The 19,937-nt window shown below is 42.4% G+C and overlaps 1 protein-coding gene across 2 annotated transcripts in view; it reads left to right on the top strand.

Annotated features, from left to right (window-relative positions):
• GRIA1 (glutamate ionotropic receptor AMPA type subunit 1) overlaps window positions 1-19,937 on the top strand; it is a 301,467-nt gene that overhangs the window by 149,698 nt on the left and 131,832 nt on the right. For both annotated transcript variants that reach the window (XM_081305244.1, XM_081305245.1), the window contains exons 3-5: window positions 7,171-7,410; window positions 9,938-10,122; window positions 14,940-14,993. In XM_081305244.1, the coding sequence (XP_081161370.1) occupies window positions 7,171-7,410; window positions 9,938-10,122; window positions 14,940-14,993 (479 nt within the window). The remainder of the gene's footprint in view (window positions 1-7,170; window positions 7,411-9,937; window positions 10,123-14,939; window positions 14,994-19,937) is intronic.

Here is a 19,937-nt window from a genome sequence, read left to right as displayed (position 1 = left end):
TCTTTGTCTTTTGTTTCTCAAGCTCATCAGTCCTGAGCCCTGTAATTCCTTCTACCCGAAACTCTGGCCCTTTGCCTGGACATACCCTTTGAAAAGCTTATTTCTCAAATCAAATATGAGTGCCACAGAGAAGGACTCCTAGAGTAGCCAGACTCCCTCACATCACCTAACTTTATTTTCCTTGTAGTACTTGCAGCATCCAACATGATCTTGTTTATTAATATGTCATCTTGACCCCTTCTAGAACCTAAACTCCATGACAGCAGGGACTTTTCTTATTCAGCACTGTATCTCCATGGCAGCTGCTTCCTATCTAACCTGTACTACATCTGTTGGGTGGATGGATGGATGGATGGGTGGGTGGATAAAGAAGAATGGCAAGAAGAAAGAGCAAATTTTCATCTGAACTCACTAGAACTACACATTCCTAATGAGTTCAAAAAGTTCTATTAGAGATGTTTCAGGAAGGAAGGGCCCAAGGAAGGAGAGAAGGGCTAGTTTAACATGAGCCCCATTGTATAGATGGAGCAGATGCAGCTCGGTGGGGGAAAGGGGCTTGTTCACCAAAGCAGATTTGCTTCTTAGCAGTTACTTCTCCAGAACCATGTCAGGCACCGAGGAGTTTGCTGCAGCCCAAACCACAGTCCGTCTGCTTGCCCTTCCTCCACGCCTTAGGCTTCACATATGTCAGCCCCCACAGTGAGCCTAAATTGCAGACCAGTGAACCCAGCCGTGTGCTCATTCTTAGCCTTGAACACAATGTCACATCTCATTGACTTTCAGTGCTTGGTAATTAATATCCCTGTTTAATAATAAATACACAAATCAGGGCAGGAGAGGATGGCTCCTCTTCTGCATCTCCCTTGTAGCCATTTCCCAGCTGGTCTCTAGAGCCCAGGGGATGATGAGAAGTCCCAGGAAAGTGGAGATGAATCCAAAAGCCAAAGGGAACTGCAACACAGGCATGTGACTTGGCAGCTCAGCTTCTCCAGTCCTGTCCAAGTCCTAGGCAATCTGGTACCCATGTGTCCCCTGTGCTACGCCACACTGCTTGCTCCAGGTGTGCATTAGTTGCTCTAATGTTCTCTTCTTTCCCAGCTCACGCAGTACCTTCAGATCAACTGGTCCCTCTATCTGGATACAGACGTGAAGTGCTGAGCACCATGCTTGGACTGTAGCAGTCACTCAGTAAATACTGGCTGCAACAGCAGCTGTAACCATTTGTTGACCCCCTTGTTAGTCCATCAAATTACCCTTTATTTCCTTGATGTCCAACTTACTGAACTCACGTGCAAGCTCCGTAAAGGCAGAGAACGTGTCTGTCTTGTGTCATTGCAGTATCCCAATTCTCTGGCAATATTAATTTCTGGCACCCCAGTAAATATTTGTTGAATTTATTAAATGAGTGATAAGATTTTTATCTAGAGAATGCCAGAGAAGCCGTGGACATGTCTCAGGATCCTAAATAAATATGACACTGTTTAGAAGGAATGGGGACAATTTGTATCTATCATGGTAATTTTTTTCATGTCAGCATTGTAGCAAGGAGGCAAGAGGGTATAATAAAAAGGAGATGGAAGGGCACTCTTATTCTTTCCTACGTGTCGGAAATAAAGCACATTTTGGGTCAAAACATTAGAGTCAGAGGATCAACTTCCACCACTCAGCATAGAATCATTCAGGGAGAGACCCGAGGGTCCAAAAGTCGCCCATCCACACACGCTCACTCGGTCCCACCACTTCATTATCTACTATTTACCACGAGGCTGACACATTTCCAGGGACTGAAGCCAGGAGCTGAGGAGACAGGTCGGTGTGAGAGCCTTTAAATGAAGTGACAATAAAAAAGTATTTGCTAATATCAGGAGTTCCCTCCCTGGGAGGGAGCTGTCAAGGCTGGTGCCCAGGGCTGTGAGATTTATTGATACTAAGTGGATGGTGCCTTAACCAGGAGTGATTATCAAAGATGTCCGAGTGCACTGAGGGTGGAATTGGATGCCTCCTCCATGCAGGGGGCGGGAGGGGGGGGGGGTTCCTGCCCTTCAGCTCCTGCCCTTGTGCCTCCCCAAGAGGGAATTCCTGGCCTCATTTTTTACTTGCGCTGATTGTTGGACACATTCTGCTACAGAATCTCTTGGAGGCAGGGACCTTGGGACCTGACACTCTGGCAGGATTCCCTGAATATGTGCATCTTTTTTTTTTTTCTTTCTCTACCAGCTCTTTGCTATCGCCGTTCCTTATCCCTGGACTTCTTTTCATGAGCCAGTAACTGCACTCAACACCCTCTCCTGACTGGCTCCTGCTTAGCTAGCTCCTGTTGAAGCTGGTCCTTCCTCTTGGAAGCCTTCTTTGAGGTCCCCAAAAAGGCTAAGGCTAGGTGTCCTGTCTGAACCCAGAATTGATCCCTGCTAAGGCACTTGGACTGAATTCCAGTCATCAGGCTGGTTGTTAGTATCTCCCGCTGTCAAAGTGACAGTTCTTGAGGTCGGGCCTTGCCTGCTTCACCAATGCATCCCCCTTTGTCTGACACAGTGTCTGACCCAGTTAGGTGCTGGGTATGGAGTGGTAGTGGAATGGGTTCATGGACTCATAGGTAAGCAAAGAAAAAGATAGATGTGTATACATGAGCTCTTCCCAGGGGAGGAGGGAGACATCAGACCTCAACCAGGTTCGTTTATTTGTTGGTTTTAATATGTGCACCTCATGGACCGTGATGTGGCGATGCCTCTTTAACTGGCAGCGGGGGAAGCAGCAAGCTACATGAGAGGGTTTTCCAGAAACCAGAGCAGAGACTGCTTCCCTCCAGCCTCGTGGAAGGAGAAGGCAACGTATCACCCACATCAAAGTTCAAGTTCCACAGCCGGCATGGTGGTGTTCAGATCTTGGCTTTGCTTGTGCCCGTCCTGGGTCTTATTTCCCCAGTTTGTGACCAGCATCATGGGATGGGCAGAGTTAACAAAAGCAAACATCCTTGCACCACCTGTGGCACTCCTTGCTCGATATCAGCTCCTATAGCACCTGTCAGAAGGTTCTGGAGACACCACTGCCTTCCTAAGCAGAGGATCCCACACGTGGTTCAGCCTACGCTGAACCAGCCTCAACATGAGGATACCGTGACTTGGCCAGTACACCACAGGGTTCTGGTTCTGCTCTTGAACATTCCCACTTCTTCCTCCACTGCTTGCCCTGTCGGACCATGCATTCTCCACCCCTGGTTCCTTTTCTGATGTGCCTCATTTTGACTCCTCTGTACTAAGTAACTAATTTCACATGGCTGGTTGGGAACCATATCATAAATAAAACCCATCTAGATTTCGTGCTAGGATTTTTTGTCACAACAGAATCCAACAGCTCAGAGCTTTCATTACTTTTTGCAATGGAAAAAAGTGCACCTGAGGTCACTAAAAGTTGGGCCAGCAAATAGCTAAAATGCTGTTGAATCAGTAAACATTTTCCAGTTAATTAGGCTAGACTCTAGACTGTTGGAGCCTGGAGGGTGTCAAAAGTTGCAGGAGTCTAAACCTTTGTTTTTCAGATAAAAAGAATCCCAGGAGAGTGCAGGGGTTTGCTCTGCAGTGATTAAGACAAAAGGAGAATCCTCCAGGTCTCCTGACATCTAGTCTAGTGCTTTTTTCTACAGTACCATGTTATCTTTTCTGATTGCATATTTATTACAACACATTCAATGAAGTGCCTGACAAATGGTAATTGTATTTCCCAACCCTTACCTAAAGACTGCGCTTGGGCCTTGGGCTTGCAGAGTCTCTCTCTCTCTCTCTCTCTCTCTCTCTCTCTCTCTCTCTCTCTCTCTCTCTGCAGAGTCTCTCTCTCTCTCTCTCTCTCTCTCTCTCTCTCTCTCTCTCTCTCAGCTGAAATGAGGAGACAGCTTGAAGGTCAAATGCTCAGAAACTCTGGGAGCCAGGACCTACTCAGGTGCAAATTCAGGTCAGGTTAGCCCCAAGCCATGCTCTTTTAGGGAGCAGCAGGAAAATTCACCTTAGCTTAAAAAGGACAAAGCAGAAAAGAGATTTGTAGAAGAGAAAAACAGGGAGATGATATGAGATGAAACAATAAATAATAAAATCCTTTCCTTCTGTGTGTCTGAAGATGTGATCATGTCTGTCTGCTCCTGTTTCTTCCACCCTCGTCCCACCTTTTCCTCCTCTACTTCTAAAGTCCTAGCAAGAATCACCAGCCAGGCGGGCCCCAGAGGCCTCACTTGAAGACAAGTAGGTGACATGAGGGAACAGATCTAGAACATCAGGCTTATATCCCACAGGACAATATTTTGCTGCAGCAAAGGCAGAGAAGGGATCCTAAAATACCATGTACAGTGTATGATATTTTAAAAGGGTTTATGGTCTCCCTGTGCCCACTTACCCCTGTAAGATGGATGGTGCATTTTGAAAAATCTAGATTTAACATGGGAGGATAATATACAGGGTTTAGTTTCCTGGTACAGAATCCATATTTATGGAAATCTTGATTCTAGTAATTACAATAGACATTTAAAGATAGCGCCTGCTGTGGACTGCGAGCAGTGTCCTCTTTAGGGTGAAGGAGAAATCAGTGTGAGGGGTAGAGGACACATAGCTACCTTAGAAGAAAGCTACCCAGACCAGGAGAAGGGAGACCAGAGGCCCCAACGGTCTCCTCTGTGTGAGTCCAACTTTTCCATCAGCCACTGGGGTCATGTGACCTTCTCATCAAGAATTCATCATTCATTTATTCTTCTAACATTATATTAAGCGCATACCATTTTCCCAGTGCACGACACCAGCCTTGGGGCACAAGCAAGATCCTTATTTTCAGGGAATTTGCATTTGCCCAAGCCACCACAGATAGATAGATGATAGAGAGATATATATGTAAACTCAGAAAAATATTTTAGATGATAATGATTAAAGTATGGGAAATAAGACAAAGTGATATGATGGAGACCAATAGGAGTGAGGGGTGAGGGAAGGAAGATCAGCTCACTGTTTTGAGGAGGTGATGAAGGAAGGGCTATTCGAGGAAGTGAGACAAGAGCTGAGGTACAAGTGCTGCAAAGGTGTGGTCTCTGCAAGGAGATTGGGGAACAGCATTGCAGGCAGGAAGGGAACAGCATGCACAGTGTCTTGGCAGAATGAACTCAGACCCCCCAGAAGAAGAGAGTGGAGGCCATGTGGACAGAGCAGGCAGCAGAAGAAGGATGTGTAATGTAGGAAAGTTCAGTGGGATAAGTTATTCAAGCTGCATATCAGGGTCAGATATATGAGGATTGTTTTTTTTTCCCCCTTGTGCAATGAGAAATCTCAAAACTCTTTGAGATTTTGCATAAGGAAGTGAAACAATGTATTTTGTTTTGTTTTAATTAATGCTTCCAGGTGGAGAATGGATTTCGTTGCTAAATATAAAATGTCATAAAGCTTGAGGCCATGAATACACCTTCACATATCAGGAGAGCTATAGATTGGATTAAAAGCAAGTATTCTGTGAGGTTGTGGCTTCAAAGAGCAGTCTGTCAGTGGCCAGGCACCTGAAGAGGTAGTGAGTCCCCAGAAACTGGAAGTATGCAAGCAGATGTTACTGATGGCTGCTGGTTTCCTGTAAATGGCATGCATGCTCATTTTCAGTAGGAGTTGGACTGATGACTCAGGTGGCTGAGTTGGCATCTCTTAAGAAACATTGATCTTTCAACTCCACTATCTGCAGGGACTTACTGAGAACTCACAAAAGACCATTTGGCCCCAAGGCTAACTGCATTCTTTATTGCAACATGACCCAAAGGATCTTCAAATCCACGTTAAAAGTATGAGCCAAAAAGAGATCCTACTGGCAAATCAATTTGGTAAACTCTAGATTAAAGTTGAACAGGACACCTCACAATCCTTTATGAAACTCCAAGACAGGGACAGGGCACACAATATTTCCCAATTTATTTGACCAAACAAGACTTTTCTTGTTCAGAGATTCTCATCTTGTGGAACTAATGTTTCATGGGACACGTCTTGGAGACCCCATGTTAAAGGTCATATCGTATCATGAGCAGGTGATGTGGTAGGAAACAAAGGATCTAAGAGCATTAACTTTTTATCTTAAAAGAAAAAATAATACCTGATAATATCCAAGTTATAAGGTTGTAATGAGGGTTAAAAGCCCAATATATGTGAAAGGGGTGCAGAATACTCTTATTGTGATGAAGAACCTGATGTTTACATTGGGAGGGTAATTTTCAGGCACTGGGGATAACTTTGGGGTTGGTCTCCTTATAGGGGCAAAGACTGTGAACTCTATCCCATATCAGATAGTAAAATCGGGTTTAGGAACTGACTGACAAGAGTTCAATCCCGGGTCCTTGGTCTTATTAGCATTATATTCTAACCAGCAATGTCATCAACCACAAACCAGGACTGGTAACCGCGCTGGGATCCTACAAAGTGGATCCTGGGGGAATGTTCACACAGCTAAGCTATTTCTATGTCTGAGACACTGGGGGGCCCGAAAATCAGCCAACAGGAGTACAAACACCAAATGAGATCAACAGAGAAGTGTACACAGAGAGCCACAGGCCAGGCTGGGAAAATCAACACTTGTCTCCTTAAACATGTATCAACAGCAACAGCCAGGAGACATCTTTCTTCCTACAGCGTTTTTCTTTAAATATTTTGCCTGGTAGTGATGATCAATGAAAATGTAAAGATCGCTGGATGAAGAGTGAAGAGATCTGCCCGACTCAGATTTGCACTAGATGTGCTACTTGAATGTATCCATTAGCTTTCTGATCCTTGGTTTCCCCCTTTAAAAACATGACCCAATCATCCCTTTCTTGCATTAACAGGGCCATTATAGAGACAAAGTGAGATAACATAGTAAATAAAACACTTCGTATACATGATTACTGTAGTTAGTAACCATGATAACATCCAGCACGTAATAGGCACTGGATTTAGACAGATGGCTGGGAGATTAGACAGATGAATGGGTGAACAGGAGGGAGAGATGGACAGGTGAATAGATTGGTGTATTGCGGGCATGGGTGGATGGATTGGTTTGATGGATGGGTGGATGGCTAGATAATAGATGGTAGACAGGTGATGGGTTGGATGGATTTGTTTTTCAGCTCTCTGACAACTGGTTTACAGCATCTCCCATCCATCCATTAATCCTTCTCTCTTTCTCTTCTAGTCTGTTCCCAGTTCTCCAAAGGAGTCTACGCCATCTTTGGGTTCTATGAACGAAGGACTGTCAATATGTTAACCTCCTTTTGCGGGGCCCTCCACGTGTGCTTCATTACGCCGAGCTTTCCTGTCGACACATCCAATCAGTTTGTCCTCCAGCTGCGCCCTGAACTGCAGGATGCCCTCATCAGCATCATTGACCATTACAAGTGGCAGAAATTTGTCTACATTTATGATGCCGACCGGGGTAAGCCAAGGATTAGGGAAGGAGGCTGTTAAGCAATGGAGAGAAAATGATCGGCTAGAGGAAGAATAATGCCACCCTGTCCCTTTGAAAAACACATGGACATGATCCAAAATGCTTTCCTTCTGTGGACGGGTGTATCAGTAGCTAATCTCTAACCCACAGTGTGGAAACACACCCTTTGGGAGAGTAATCCTCTTAACACACCAGTCCCTCTGTTGCTCACCAGACTCCTGGGTTCTCTCCCACTCTGTGCCTTAGTTTTAAGACTACATAATGTGGATAAAATTCTCTGTCTCATTGCCTCATCTCTATAATAAAGGCAAAAGGTCTCTGCTTCATAAACGTGTAAATGAGATAATGACTAGGAAGCGCTTGTTTGGTGCCTATGACCTGATAAATTCTCAAAAATCTCCATATATTTTACCTTCTATCATCATCATCATCATCATCATCATCATCATCATCCCTCTCAGAGCTTTGTAATTTCTGCCTCCTTTGAATTTTACATCACACTTTCCAAATCAGTGTCTCCTACATTTTCTTCCCCATGCCTTTGCTCATGCTACTCCCTGTCTGGAACGCACTTCCTTCTCACATCTACCTAGTAAATCCCTCCCATCTTTTACAGCATGCTCAAACCCCACTTTCTCTAGCAAAGTCTAGTCTTTGCTCTGGCCTGGGTGCTGCCCGCCCCTGCACTCTGGCTGATCCATAAGAGCAGAATCGTCATTGGTCTAAACAGGCACATGGAGATGCCAGGCTTGGAAGCAGAGGCAAGGCCCAGGGCCCTGACGTGTTTGCCTGTGTGAAGTCTTAGGAGGCTTTTGAGGAGGACAGCAGCTTTTGCAAATGGTTTTGCAGGCAGTTAAGCAGCTGTTATTCAGAAGGGAAGGAGCCAGCAGAGAAAGAGACCAAAAGCATCAAATATTTTTAAAAAAAATTCCCTTTTTTCTTCCCGTTTTGATGATCTCACTTCTTAGACAGTAGTCATCATGGGAGTCACTTGGGGATGGTCTCTTTCAGGACAGTTTTACAGCATAATACAGCTGAGACCTGAAATGGCAAAGCTGACAAAAAAATGAACTTTGCTTATAGGGGAGCATCTTGAGAATCAACAGAGGACCCCACACTTTTGCTGTGTGACCTTAGACAAATGACAAGTTCTCTCTGAGCCTCAATTTCCACATCTGTAAAATGATATTAGAATAGAGCCTACCTCACAAAATTCAGTGATTTGAAGTACAGAAAGCTAGTAGAATAATGCCAAACACACAGGAGATTTTCAGGACACATGAGGCTCAAACACACTCTACAACATGTACTGAAGGCATAACAGAATCAATCTATAGATGATTTTGAGGTCAGGCCCCATATTGGTCAGTACAGAAGGGATTAGCAGTGTTATTGGGAGTTGGATATAAGATACATACGAAAGATTAATAATGCAAGAGCAAATGGGATAGGCAGAATAATTACCTTCTTGAAAAGATATTCATTTCCTCATCCCTGAACCTGAATGTGTGTATTTGTTATGTGGCAAAGGAGAATTAAGTTTATAGATGAAATTAACTGACCTTTTAATAAGGAGCTTTTCCTGGGTTCTTGGATGGACACAGTGTAATCACAAAGTTCCTTAACTGTGAAAGTAAGAGACAGGAGAGTCAGTGTCAGAGTGATGGGAGAAAGACCTGGTCATCATTTCTGGCTTCAGAGATGAAGCCAAAGGATGCAGGCAGCTTCTAAAAGCTGGAAAGGCAAGAAAACAGTTTCTGCCCTAGAACCTTCAGAAAGCCAACACCCTCATTTTAGCACAAGGATACCCATCTCCAGCATCTGACATCCAGAAGTATAAGATGATAAATTTGTGTTGTGTTAAGCCACAAAGCTTGTGGTAATTTTGTTACAGCAGCAATTAGAAACTAATACACCATCTCAGTCTCAAAGATGGAACTCAACGGTATTGAGGAACAGGCTTCTTCCTCTCATTTAACTGAATCAGAAGAGAGTAGTTAAATTCAGTGCACATTTATTGACCACCTACGGGTGACAAAGTGTTAGTGACATATTGAGGGCACATCAAACATCCACAAGTTTGATCAACAGTTCTTAGGTGTCTCTTTAGATGCGAGGTTGGTTCATTTAGTAAACATTTACTGAATGCCCCAAAATAATAACAGCTAACATGTATAAAACCCTTAAAGATATAAAGATTCATTTTACCTTTGAAGAAATTAAAGTTTGCTGAGGCAAATGAACCTGTACAAGATCATGTACTTGGTATGTTGGATTTGAACCTCGGATTGCCTCTACTCGTTAACTCTACTGTTTAGTGTGGCCTGGGACTAGAAACACAAGAGACTCAGTGCCTGTGCTCACGAAGTCCAGCCTTGCACAGTGAAAGAAAGCTAGAGCTGAGCTTGGCAGAGCCGTGGGGTTGAGGGTACAGAAAGGAGAGTGCCTGGTGGAAGTGGGGTGGTACCTTCCGATGCTGACAGCCACTTCTCTGTGCTACCTGTCCCACCTCTAGGTTTGTCCGTCCTGCAGAAAGTCCTGGACACAGCCGCAGAGAAGAACTGGCAGGTGACAGCAGTCAACATTTTGACAACCACAGAGGAAGGATACCGGATGCTCTTTCAGGATCTGGAGAAGAAAAAGGAGCGTCTGGTGGTGGTGGACTGTGAATCCGAGCGCCTCAATGCCATCCTGGGCCAGGTAGGGGAGAGAGTGGGGACTGGGGCAGGGACTGGAGATGATCCAAGGACAGCCAGGCGACGCACTTTTGCCGTGGGTGTTATAAAGACGGCTAAAGGAGAGTTCTTAGAGATGAGATTAGATGCCTTCCATTTCACATTTTGTAAAATTCATAAAATTCAGTTCTGAAATTCCTTGAAGTAGCATAAACAATGAGAACCTTGATACCAAGCTTCAAATGATTCTCAGATGGATGGACCAAAAATTTACCTCCAGTGTTTCCCTTTGCTGTTAAAAAATAAACTACACTGCATTTACAGCTCACCAAGTGCCATATCACATCAGGAGCACGGGCTGCAGAGCCAGCTTCCTGCATTCAGCCCCAGGCTGTGTCTCTCACTGATCCTGCATTTGGTATCTCATCGCTTTGGCCCACTGACCTGTTTTTAAGAGTCTAAGGAAGCAGCAGCCTCCTCTCTCCTGTTTCCTTGCATGTGGTCTTGCCTCTGAGAAATCAACTGTGTATTCTATGAATAGGCACTGTGACCTCGGTGGTTTTTAGACAGCAAACTGTAATTCCAAACTGTAATTCCTCTGGTCTCAGAACTTAAAGCACGTGCCTTCCATGGACTTAGTAGGCCTTTGTGGAGACGGCTTGTCTTTCCAAACTATATTTGTGAATTCTGAGGAGTTAGCAAGAAGAAGATTTGCAATCATTTTTGAACAGAGCCATATAATAGAAGTTGGTAACTTTAGATACTTGATAACATGACAAGGCTCCTTAATGGCCCTCAAGACCCCAGGGGCCCCCCACAGGGAATCTCAGCACCAACTCAGCAGAAGCCTCAGCAACAGAACAAGGAGAGAGTCTGAAAGTCATGAATTCTTGAAGGCATTAACTCTGTGTGTTCTACTTTATCAAGTGTGGATTTGACTTTCGCTCTTGAAAAGAGAAATCAGCAAAAAATATTTCTATTGAGATATAAGTCCTCTGGGCTGGAATCGGGGATTTGAGTCTAGTATTTAAGTGAAGCCATACATGATGATGATTAGAAACAAAAACTCTGGAAACAGACCAGATGGGGTCCAAATCCCAGCTCCAGTGCTAACTAGCTTTGTGACCTTGGGCCAGGTTGTTAATCTTTCTATCTCTCGGGTTCCCACACTATAAGTTGGGAATACTGATAACAACCACTTTTAGAAGACTCACGAGGAATAACAGCATCAAATCGGTTCATGTGAAGTACTTACAAAAGAGTCAGCCCCCACTAGGAAGTGATATATGTAAACATTTGCTGATTTTCACTAGGCAGACGGTCAATGAGTGCTGGATTCTTGAGTCACTTCCATCTTTGAAAATGAACCAATCTATCTGCAAAATAGAATTAAAGGACCCTGCTCCACAAAACTGATATAAAAAACTGAAATGAGATAGGAGACGGAGAATGCAATGAATAACAAGTGGTGTCCTTAACAGAGGGATGACTTTTCCTTTATGCTGCTGTGTCTTGAGGGCTGACAGTACACCACACACCATCTCATACCCTTTCCAGGCACAATCACATTCCCACTCACACCAACTCTATGAAACAGCCCCTAAAAATGACATATTTTATAGATGAAGAAAAGAGGGATGATACTTGCCTGAGGTCTCACTGCTGACACATAAGAAAAGCAGGAAGTCAAATCCAGCTGCATTTGGCTCTGGGGGGGGCCCAACCTATCAAAAATACAATTCTTCTGCCTCTACATCTATAGCTACCTCCTCTATCAAAGGGCACATTTGTTTTTTATAAGATAGTTAATTGTTTGTAAGTGTGATTTAGATTGTAGTTTATTTATACTCTTTTCTAATTATTTCATTCTTCACTTCTGAAAAGTAACACCGAAGATTTGAAAGGATCTTACAGATCACTTGATTGATTGCTTATGCTCACATTTTACCAGTGAGGTGACGATGTCCAAACTGAATGATTTGCCTTGGGCTCAGACGAATTCTTAGTGATAGTGCTCAGTCTACAACTTCCACCTCTGATTTGCAAGCTGACACTGTTGGTACCATCCAAGATGATCTCACATTCAATAACGAAAGTCTTCCTGGTCTAATATAAAATGTTCTGCCTGCCCAAAAGGAGGTAGTGATTTTAAATTTCAAATAGGGAATTCATTGTGGGCTTCTCTCTCCAGCCCCCCAGCTAGAATGTAAGCTCTATGAAGACAGGGATTTTTTTTTTAAATTTTCTTTTCTTCTGTATCCATAGTTCCTTGAACAGGGCTTCCTTAAGTATTCAATAACTATGTTTTGAGTGAATTGAAAGAAAAAGAAATTTATGAAGGCTCAAAGAAAAATCTCAAGTGTGAAGTGTCTGGATTTTTCCAGGTGGCCATAGGCCAAATAAGAGCCTGTAGGTGAAGGAAAGGCTGAGTTGGGAGGCCCAGAGGGCAGGTGAAGACCCAGGTTCACAGCACGGTTAGCAGGCTGAGTGAAGGATGCTGCGTATGTACTAGAGATGACTGCAGGTAGCACAGCACAGGAGTGAATATCCTTGGGAACCATTCTAAAGAGATAGAGGTTTGTTGTATAAACAGTGGGAAGTCAGTGAAGGTTTATGAACAAGAAATAGCATTGTTAGAATGTTATGCCTTATCAATAAATAAGACACTGAATTATATAATGCAGTTATTAAGTATAGAAGGAATAAGAGGAGACAGTAGAAGAGAACCACTTGGGTGCTATTCATCACATCGCCCTGTTTTATTGTCTTCATGGTGCGTCTCACCTGCTGAAATCACAACCATTTGTCTATTTATATATTTACCATCTGGCTCCCTACTAAAACGGCAACTCGGCTCAATGAGGTCATGGGGACCTTGCTTTATTTGTTCTTAAGTGCATAACATAACACATTGTATAATGCCTGGCATCTAGTCTATGTTCAATAAACATTCATTGAACAGATTAATTAGTCATAGAAGACTTTACAGAGGAGTTGAGATGAAAACTTCACCATAAAAGATAGATAATCAAAGAGAGGAGGCAAGGCCATTCCGATGCAAAGATGGTGAAAGCAGGTGAAATTTGAGCCAATGAGGTCATTGAGGTAAGGTGGAATTGCACATCTCATTTATAACACATTTCTCTGTTTGTAACCGTTTGTGCATTTATATACTTGCCTGTTTATGAGGGATCCCCTCCCAGTTGGGCGTAGCCTCTTGCAGGGGAGGCTGTACGCTAGTTTCCCCCAGCGCCCATGGTGTTGCCAGCAGGGTGCTTCATGCATAGTAAGCAATTAATTAATATTTGTTAAATGAAGTTAGTGAAGGAGGGAAAGCAGGTCAACAGATAGGTAATGAAAAAATGGACCTGAATATCAGTATGAGGTAGGACTACACAAAATCACTAATTTTTATTGATCAAAAGCCATCAATTCTTTGTTTCTTCCTATGCATCCATCTGAACTTTCATCTTGCAAGAACTATACTTCTCCACTGTCTGAATGTGGTGGTTTCTGAAACATCATTTATTTGTTATTCTGGGTTTATTAAAAGTTGAATAGGTTTTTTGATAACGGTATCTCATTGTTGAAGGGGCAGCAAAGCATTTGACAAGAAGATAAAAAAGTAATGAAGAATGATTAATAAAACTATCATCCCAATAGTCTTTGAGCTCTGTGGTCTGCAATTTCACAACCTCACCACCGTTTGAGAGCATTCATTGTGTGTGTTTGCATTTAATTATCCCCCACATAAAAAAAAAAAAAGTGAGCCACTGTGCACATACATCCAATTAAGTAGATGTCTGAATGTGGACTTTAATAACCTTGAAAATTTATTCAGTCAGAGAAGCAGCCTGAGTGCTTCTCATATGTTTTATTTCTCCCTGCAACCATGCAGGGGGAAAGGCACTGAGAAGGGTAGGCTAACCCCAATATGATGATTAAAAAAAAAAGAAAGAATGAAATAGATCAAGTTAATTTCCAGGCCAGCGAGGGCCAGAGCCAAAGCCTGCAGTAAGCTTGTCCTTGTTGGGTGGTGTGACTGGCTACTCAAGTATATATCTGGGTAGTTCTTTCCATAAATATTTTTCCTGCCTGCAGTGATGAGGGACAGCCTGTGTTAGGGGATCAGTAAAGTGTTAGGGGATCCTGGCTCTTAATGATTGACAGTAATCAGGGATCATACAGAAAAGTTCACAAGTCCAGCACCTGTCCTGACATTGCTACCAGACTATAATGGGGTCTATGCAGATCACTCCTCTTTCCATCTGTCCAGTAAGGGTTAGGACCAGATGATCCTTTCTAGCTTCCAAGGTGAGTGTCCTATTAATGTCTGAGGACCCAACTGGCTTAGGAAGGAAAATACAAAATTCAGGGAAAGAGAGAAGGGCATCTGCATATGGTCAATGTGACCATCCAAGCAGCAAACACTCTCATGACAGTGACAGGGGATTCCATGCAACATAAGATCCCCACCTACAGGATGGACAATCTCCATGTGCATGGAAGGCTTTATGGAAGGAGTGCAGTGAGCTCCCTAGGGTTCCAGTAATGCCACTCTGTACCTGGAATCGGAAAAATAAATGATTTCAAATCCTACACTTGCCTCTTAATAGCTGAGCTACTTTAAAGAGCTTAATCAATCTGTCAATGGTTATTCCTCATCTGCAAAATAAGGATACTAACAATGTCACCATAGTTGGACCGTTGGCATATCACAGTTTGTGTACTTGGAAGAGCACATTGTAAATACTCAATGTCCGTTACTAGTGCTGTTATTACTGTTGTTGTAGCTTTAACAATTAGTATGTCTGATGAGGCCCTTCCTATTGTGTTTTGTAGATTATAAAGCTAGAGAAGAATGGCATTGGCTACCACTACATCCTGGCAAATCTGGTGAGTAGAGCCTGGCAAGCCATGAGCTCAGGCCTTTTTGCATTTGGGTTCCTAGTTGGCTTCTGTGGCCCCTGCCTGGTGTAAACTGGGTGGAAGGGGCAGCTCAGAATTTAATACTAAGTCTTGGCATTGCCAAATTTACCTTTTTCCTCTGGATCCTGCTTCTAAACCACAGCATACTGTCTGAACTTCTGACTGTCCTTGAGAGACAGTTACTGTGCTCACAAGTCCCTCTTTCATCGGCTCTGCCCCTCAATAATAAGGACAAAGTCATCACATCTTTGAATGGATATGAGCTGTCTCCGTGCTTTGGGCCCTCTGTTTTGAACTCAAAGACAGCTTTACTTTTCATAAGCACAAAACATTCAAATCATAATAATGCTAATACTGACAAATCTTTAACCCCAAACCATCTTCCAGCATGAATGATATTATGTCCATTTCATATTTATCCATTTTTCTATATGGCATAGATAAGCCTGTCTTTTAAAAAAAAATTGTTTTCATTTTGATGTGCCGCAGTTCTTTTTATTGAGTGTAATTATTCTCCATGTCACAAACACTTGGTTTACCGGATCATTTTCTGTACACACTGTCTTAGCTAGCAGCCACCATGTGCCATTATGAGTTTCCTTTATCAAGTCCGTTCTCTCTGTGCTGTGACTGACACGTCTACCCGTTTTTATCATGAGGTTTGATTCCCGCAGCTCTTTTTTTCTCAAAGTCAAATGTAATTTTGTTTCGCATGTAGTCTTATTTTCAAAGGTTTTATTAAGTTGTAATTCACATGCCATACAACTCACTCATTTACACTCTACCATTTAATGATTTTTCATATATTCACAGTTATGAAACTATCACTCTGATCTTAAAACCTTTCACCACCCCAACAACCCATATCCATAAGCAGTCACTGTTCATCACCTCCAAACTCCCAAGCCCTATGTAACCACCACTGATTTGCATTATCTCTCTCTGCATTTTATTGTTAAACAATATTCCATTACATAGATATACCATTTTTGTTCACCCATTAACAATTGATGGACACTTGGGTGGTTTACATTTGGGTTAATTGTAAATAATGCTGCTTTGAACATGATTGCACAAGCTTTTCTCTTGAAATTTACCAAGGAGTGGAACGTCTGGGTTAAACTCTATATTTAATTTTGGCTTTGTTCTGTTTTTTTTTTTTTTTTTTTTTTTTGTGTGTGTGTGTGTGTGGTACTGGGACTTGAACCCACAGATACTCTACCACTGAGCTACATCTCCAGTGTTGGCAATTTTAAAAAAATTTTTTTAGTGAGACAGAGTCTCACTACTTTGTCCTAGCTGATCTCAAGCTTGCAATCCTCCTTCCTCGACCCCCCAAGTTGCTGAAACTTCAAGCATGCACCACCACATCCAGTTACATTTAACATTTTGAGGAACTCTAATATTATTTTCCAAAGTGGCTGCAGTTCTCATTGAATTTTTTTAACACTATTTTTGTTATAGTATATATAATAATAATAATAATAATAATAATAATAATAATAATAATACCTTTATTTTATTTATTTATTTTTATGTGGTACTGAGGATAGAACCCAGGGCCTCATACTTGCTAGGCAAACACTCTACCACTAAGCTACAACCCCAGCCTTGAATATTAATCAATAACAAACTTTGCCTTGTATCGGGTTTCCCTTAATGGTAGCGTTTGTCTACAAAGTTTGTCACACTGGCCCATCTTCATAATTTCCCATGTTTCCATTATGTTGTGATTGTTAACTTTTTATCTATAGTAAATTTTCAATTGTAACCCAGCTTAACTGAACATGTATGTTATTTTGTATCATTTTGTATTATTTAACCTTATTATTACTCTAAGCAGTAATTATCCATTGATCAAAAGATTGATATTTTGTACTTATTTTGGGAGTAAAGGTTGTTAGCTAAGGCACAGATCCAGTGCATAGATCTAAAAAATGGAGCCCAGACATCCTTCCCAATTTTAAAATGTGCCCTTCTTTCTGGTGGGTCTTTAGCCTTTGATTAGTTCTTGCTTTACCCTTCTTTATCCTTCAAAACATCCTTGCCTTGGCAGTTCCAGTATTTCAGGCTCAAGACTGGAAGTAAGAAGGCTCTATTGAGGTAGATTCATTTAGACCCAGATGTTAATGGCTAGATATATTACCTTTCTCACAGATATTTGCATTTTAAATAAGTGGTGACTGCATAAAGTCTTTTGGGGAACCAAGATTTTCACACCCAATAGAACAATTACAAAAATGGAATTTTTGACTTGAGAGTAAGGAAAGCCCTTGACAGCCCTCAAATCCCAGATATGTAGAAGGGACTTTGGAAATCAACTCCACCTAAATCTACTTTTCTTGTAGGGAAACAGAGCCAGCAAGGGGCCATAACTTACCGTACCATAGTATCATATAGCCAGTCAATAATAGAGCTGCATCTAGCACCAAGATTAGCAGCCACAGCCACTGCTTTTTCCAAGACCTCAGGATATCTCTCAGTGAGACCTTGTAGACATCATGCTGCTTGGGAACACACAGAACAATGACAGGGGCATGCATAATTATCTCTTTTGGGTAAGATAGAAATTACACATCAGTGGCCTCATAGTTCCTGAAAGACCCCAGGTAATTAGATCGCCAGCCTCCATCTGTTGCCTGGTGACCCCTCAGTTATGGCATCCTTGAGTCAGCCCCTTGGGTTGCTACATACTTCTGATCTGCATTTTTCTTCTTCTGACCTAATGAGTTCTCAACTCTTACAACTGCCAGCTAATAGGATGCAAATAGCATATACCGTCCAAATACAAAAGACTTGCATGTTCCAATAGATTAGTTGATAATTAGGCTTCAAATTACTAATTAATTCAGTTTGAAACATAGTCAAGTATATGGTGTGTTTCTTCCCCGTTCAGAGGAATAACACAATTTATAAGATAATAATTTTTTAGAAATTCAGCCACATAATTAGCCTGCTGTTACATGAAACTGACCTCTCCTTCAGAGTGCTTGTGACTAGGGGGTAATTATAGCGACCAAAGAAGCCTGTGAAAAAGAGGGAGATATGCTTTCCTTTTGTAGTCCTTTCTGTTCATGTCAGGATGCATGAGCTCAAAGTAGCAATAGCAGTCTTTTGTGGGTCAATTTGGAAGGTGCTTGCAGGATTCAGGTAGCCACCATTGGAGGACTTCTGGAAGAGAGCAGGGAAGGAGATGGTGGCTCAGGGAAGAGAGTTTATGGATGAACCCCAAAAAGTAAAAATAAAAAGCCCTAATTTATATCCACTCGTAGCTAGCTTTGTGCTCATTGGCAACTCTCCATCCCTCAGTTTCCTCATCTGTCCATTGTAAGTAACAATTCCTGCTCCTCCCACTTATAGAGTCATCAGGGAAGAGCCAAATACATTGCCAAATGCCACCATCATTTGAAGAGTTAAAGCATTCTGCACAAGTGGAGAATTCCTACTTGATAGACTGAATCCATCCATATCTATGTATTCACATATTGTTTGTATTTCCATACACATATGATTACATGTGTATTCCTATCGTGTACATATTTAATAGGATGAATGCACATTTCTATAACACTGATACGCTCATAAAGTGAACATGAACCATGCTGAAATTGGAAAGCTACGCCTCTGCTTCTTTATTTTTCAAAATCAATTTTTTTAGCTATAACTCACATGCCATGCATTTAAAGTAATTGTTCTTAATATGTTCACAGGATGGTGCAATGATCACCACAATTCCTTTTAGAATATGTTTATCACATTAAAAAGAAACTCCAGAACTGTTAGTGGTCACTCCCCATTTCTCCTCAGCCACACACTCTCCCCCATTCTCTTTCCAGCCCTGCCCCTCAGCCCCAGGTAATCTCTTATCTACTTTCTGTCTCCATATATTTGTCATTTCTGGACATGCATTTTTTTTCTATCCCATGCCCATCCGACTCTAATTATGTGTCTTGACCTTTACCATACTCCTCGAGGGTCATAACATTATCCCCATTTTTCAGATAAAGAAAATGAGGTTCAGGAGGTTTAAGTGACTTTCAGATCAAGTGTTAATAAAGTGATAGAGCAGGGCTTCCCCTCCACGACCATAGAACTCGAGGTCTGTGTTCTTAATACAGTGTGTGCCCTGTGACAGCCGGGTATGAGAGAGACAGAGGAAGGTGTGGGGGCAGTGTGGGTGGTCCTTGACAAGAAGATTTGAGTTCAAATCTTGCCTACGGTGGCCATGATGTATCTATAATTCAGACTTAGGCTCTGAAACTCCTGTAAAATGCCTGTTCCATTATATATTGATGAAATTCCATTAAAATAACCATTTCTAGTGAGACAGAATCAGAGGGAGAGATGGTGGGGCCAGGTCACACCAGGTCTTATTGGGGAACCTGTGGTCCAGGGAAGTCAGCCACTTCTCCCACGTGCTTGCAGATCAACTCCTGTGGAATGTGACAGTTGAAGGTTTTCTTCCATACGGCAGCCTGTCCAACCCCCAGCTCTGTGCTGCTGCCCCTCTGCTCCGTCAGCCCTGAGAAGAAACTGTTCTCTAGTCTCCTTGCCCCCCTACAGTGTCAAATCTGTCAACTCTTTCTGTAAGGCTGAGCCCACCCACTTTCCTCAGTGCCTCTCCTGCTGCCAACTCAATACCATACAGGGTCATGTTTGGTTTCTATAGCGTCTGGCTTAGGCAGATGGCAGGGGGGTTGTTGGGGAAGTGGGATCTGGGGTCAGACAGAGTAGGGGTTTTAAACTTATCAACTGTGTGATATTAGTCAAATACTTTTGCTCTCTGAGTTTTCATGGCCTTATCTCTCTACAAAAGGAATGATGAAATTATCTTCCTCCTCATGGGGCATTAGGAGAATTAAGCAAGAAAATGTATGTAAAGTGCTCATTGTAATACGTGATCCCACATAG

The sequence above is a fragment of the Spermophilus citellus genome (genome assembly GCF_964194105.1).
Source record: "Spermophilus citellus genome assembly, chromosome: 1".
Lineage (NCBI taxonomy): Eukaryota > Metazoa > Chordata > Mammalia > Rodentia > Sciuridae > Spermophilus > Spermophilus citellus.
The sequence above is the reverse complement of the archived record's forward strand: the minus strand, read 5'-3'. Positions and strand labels throughout refer to the sequence as shown.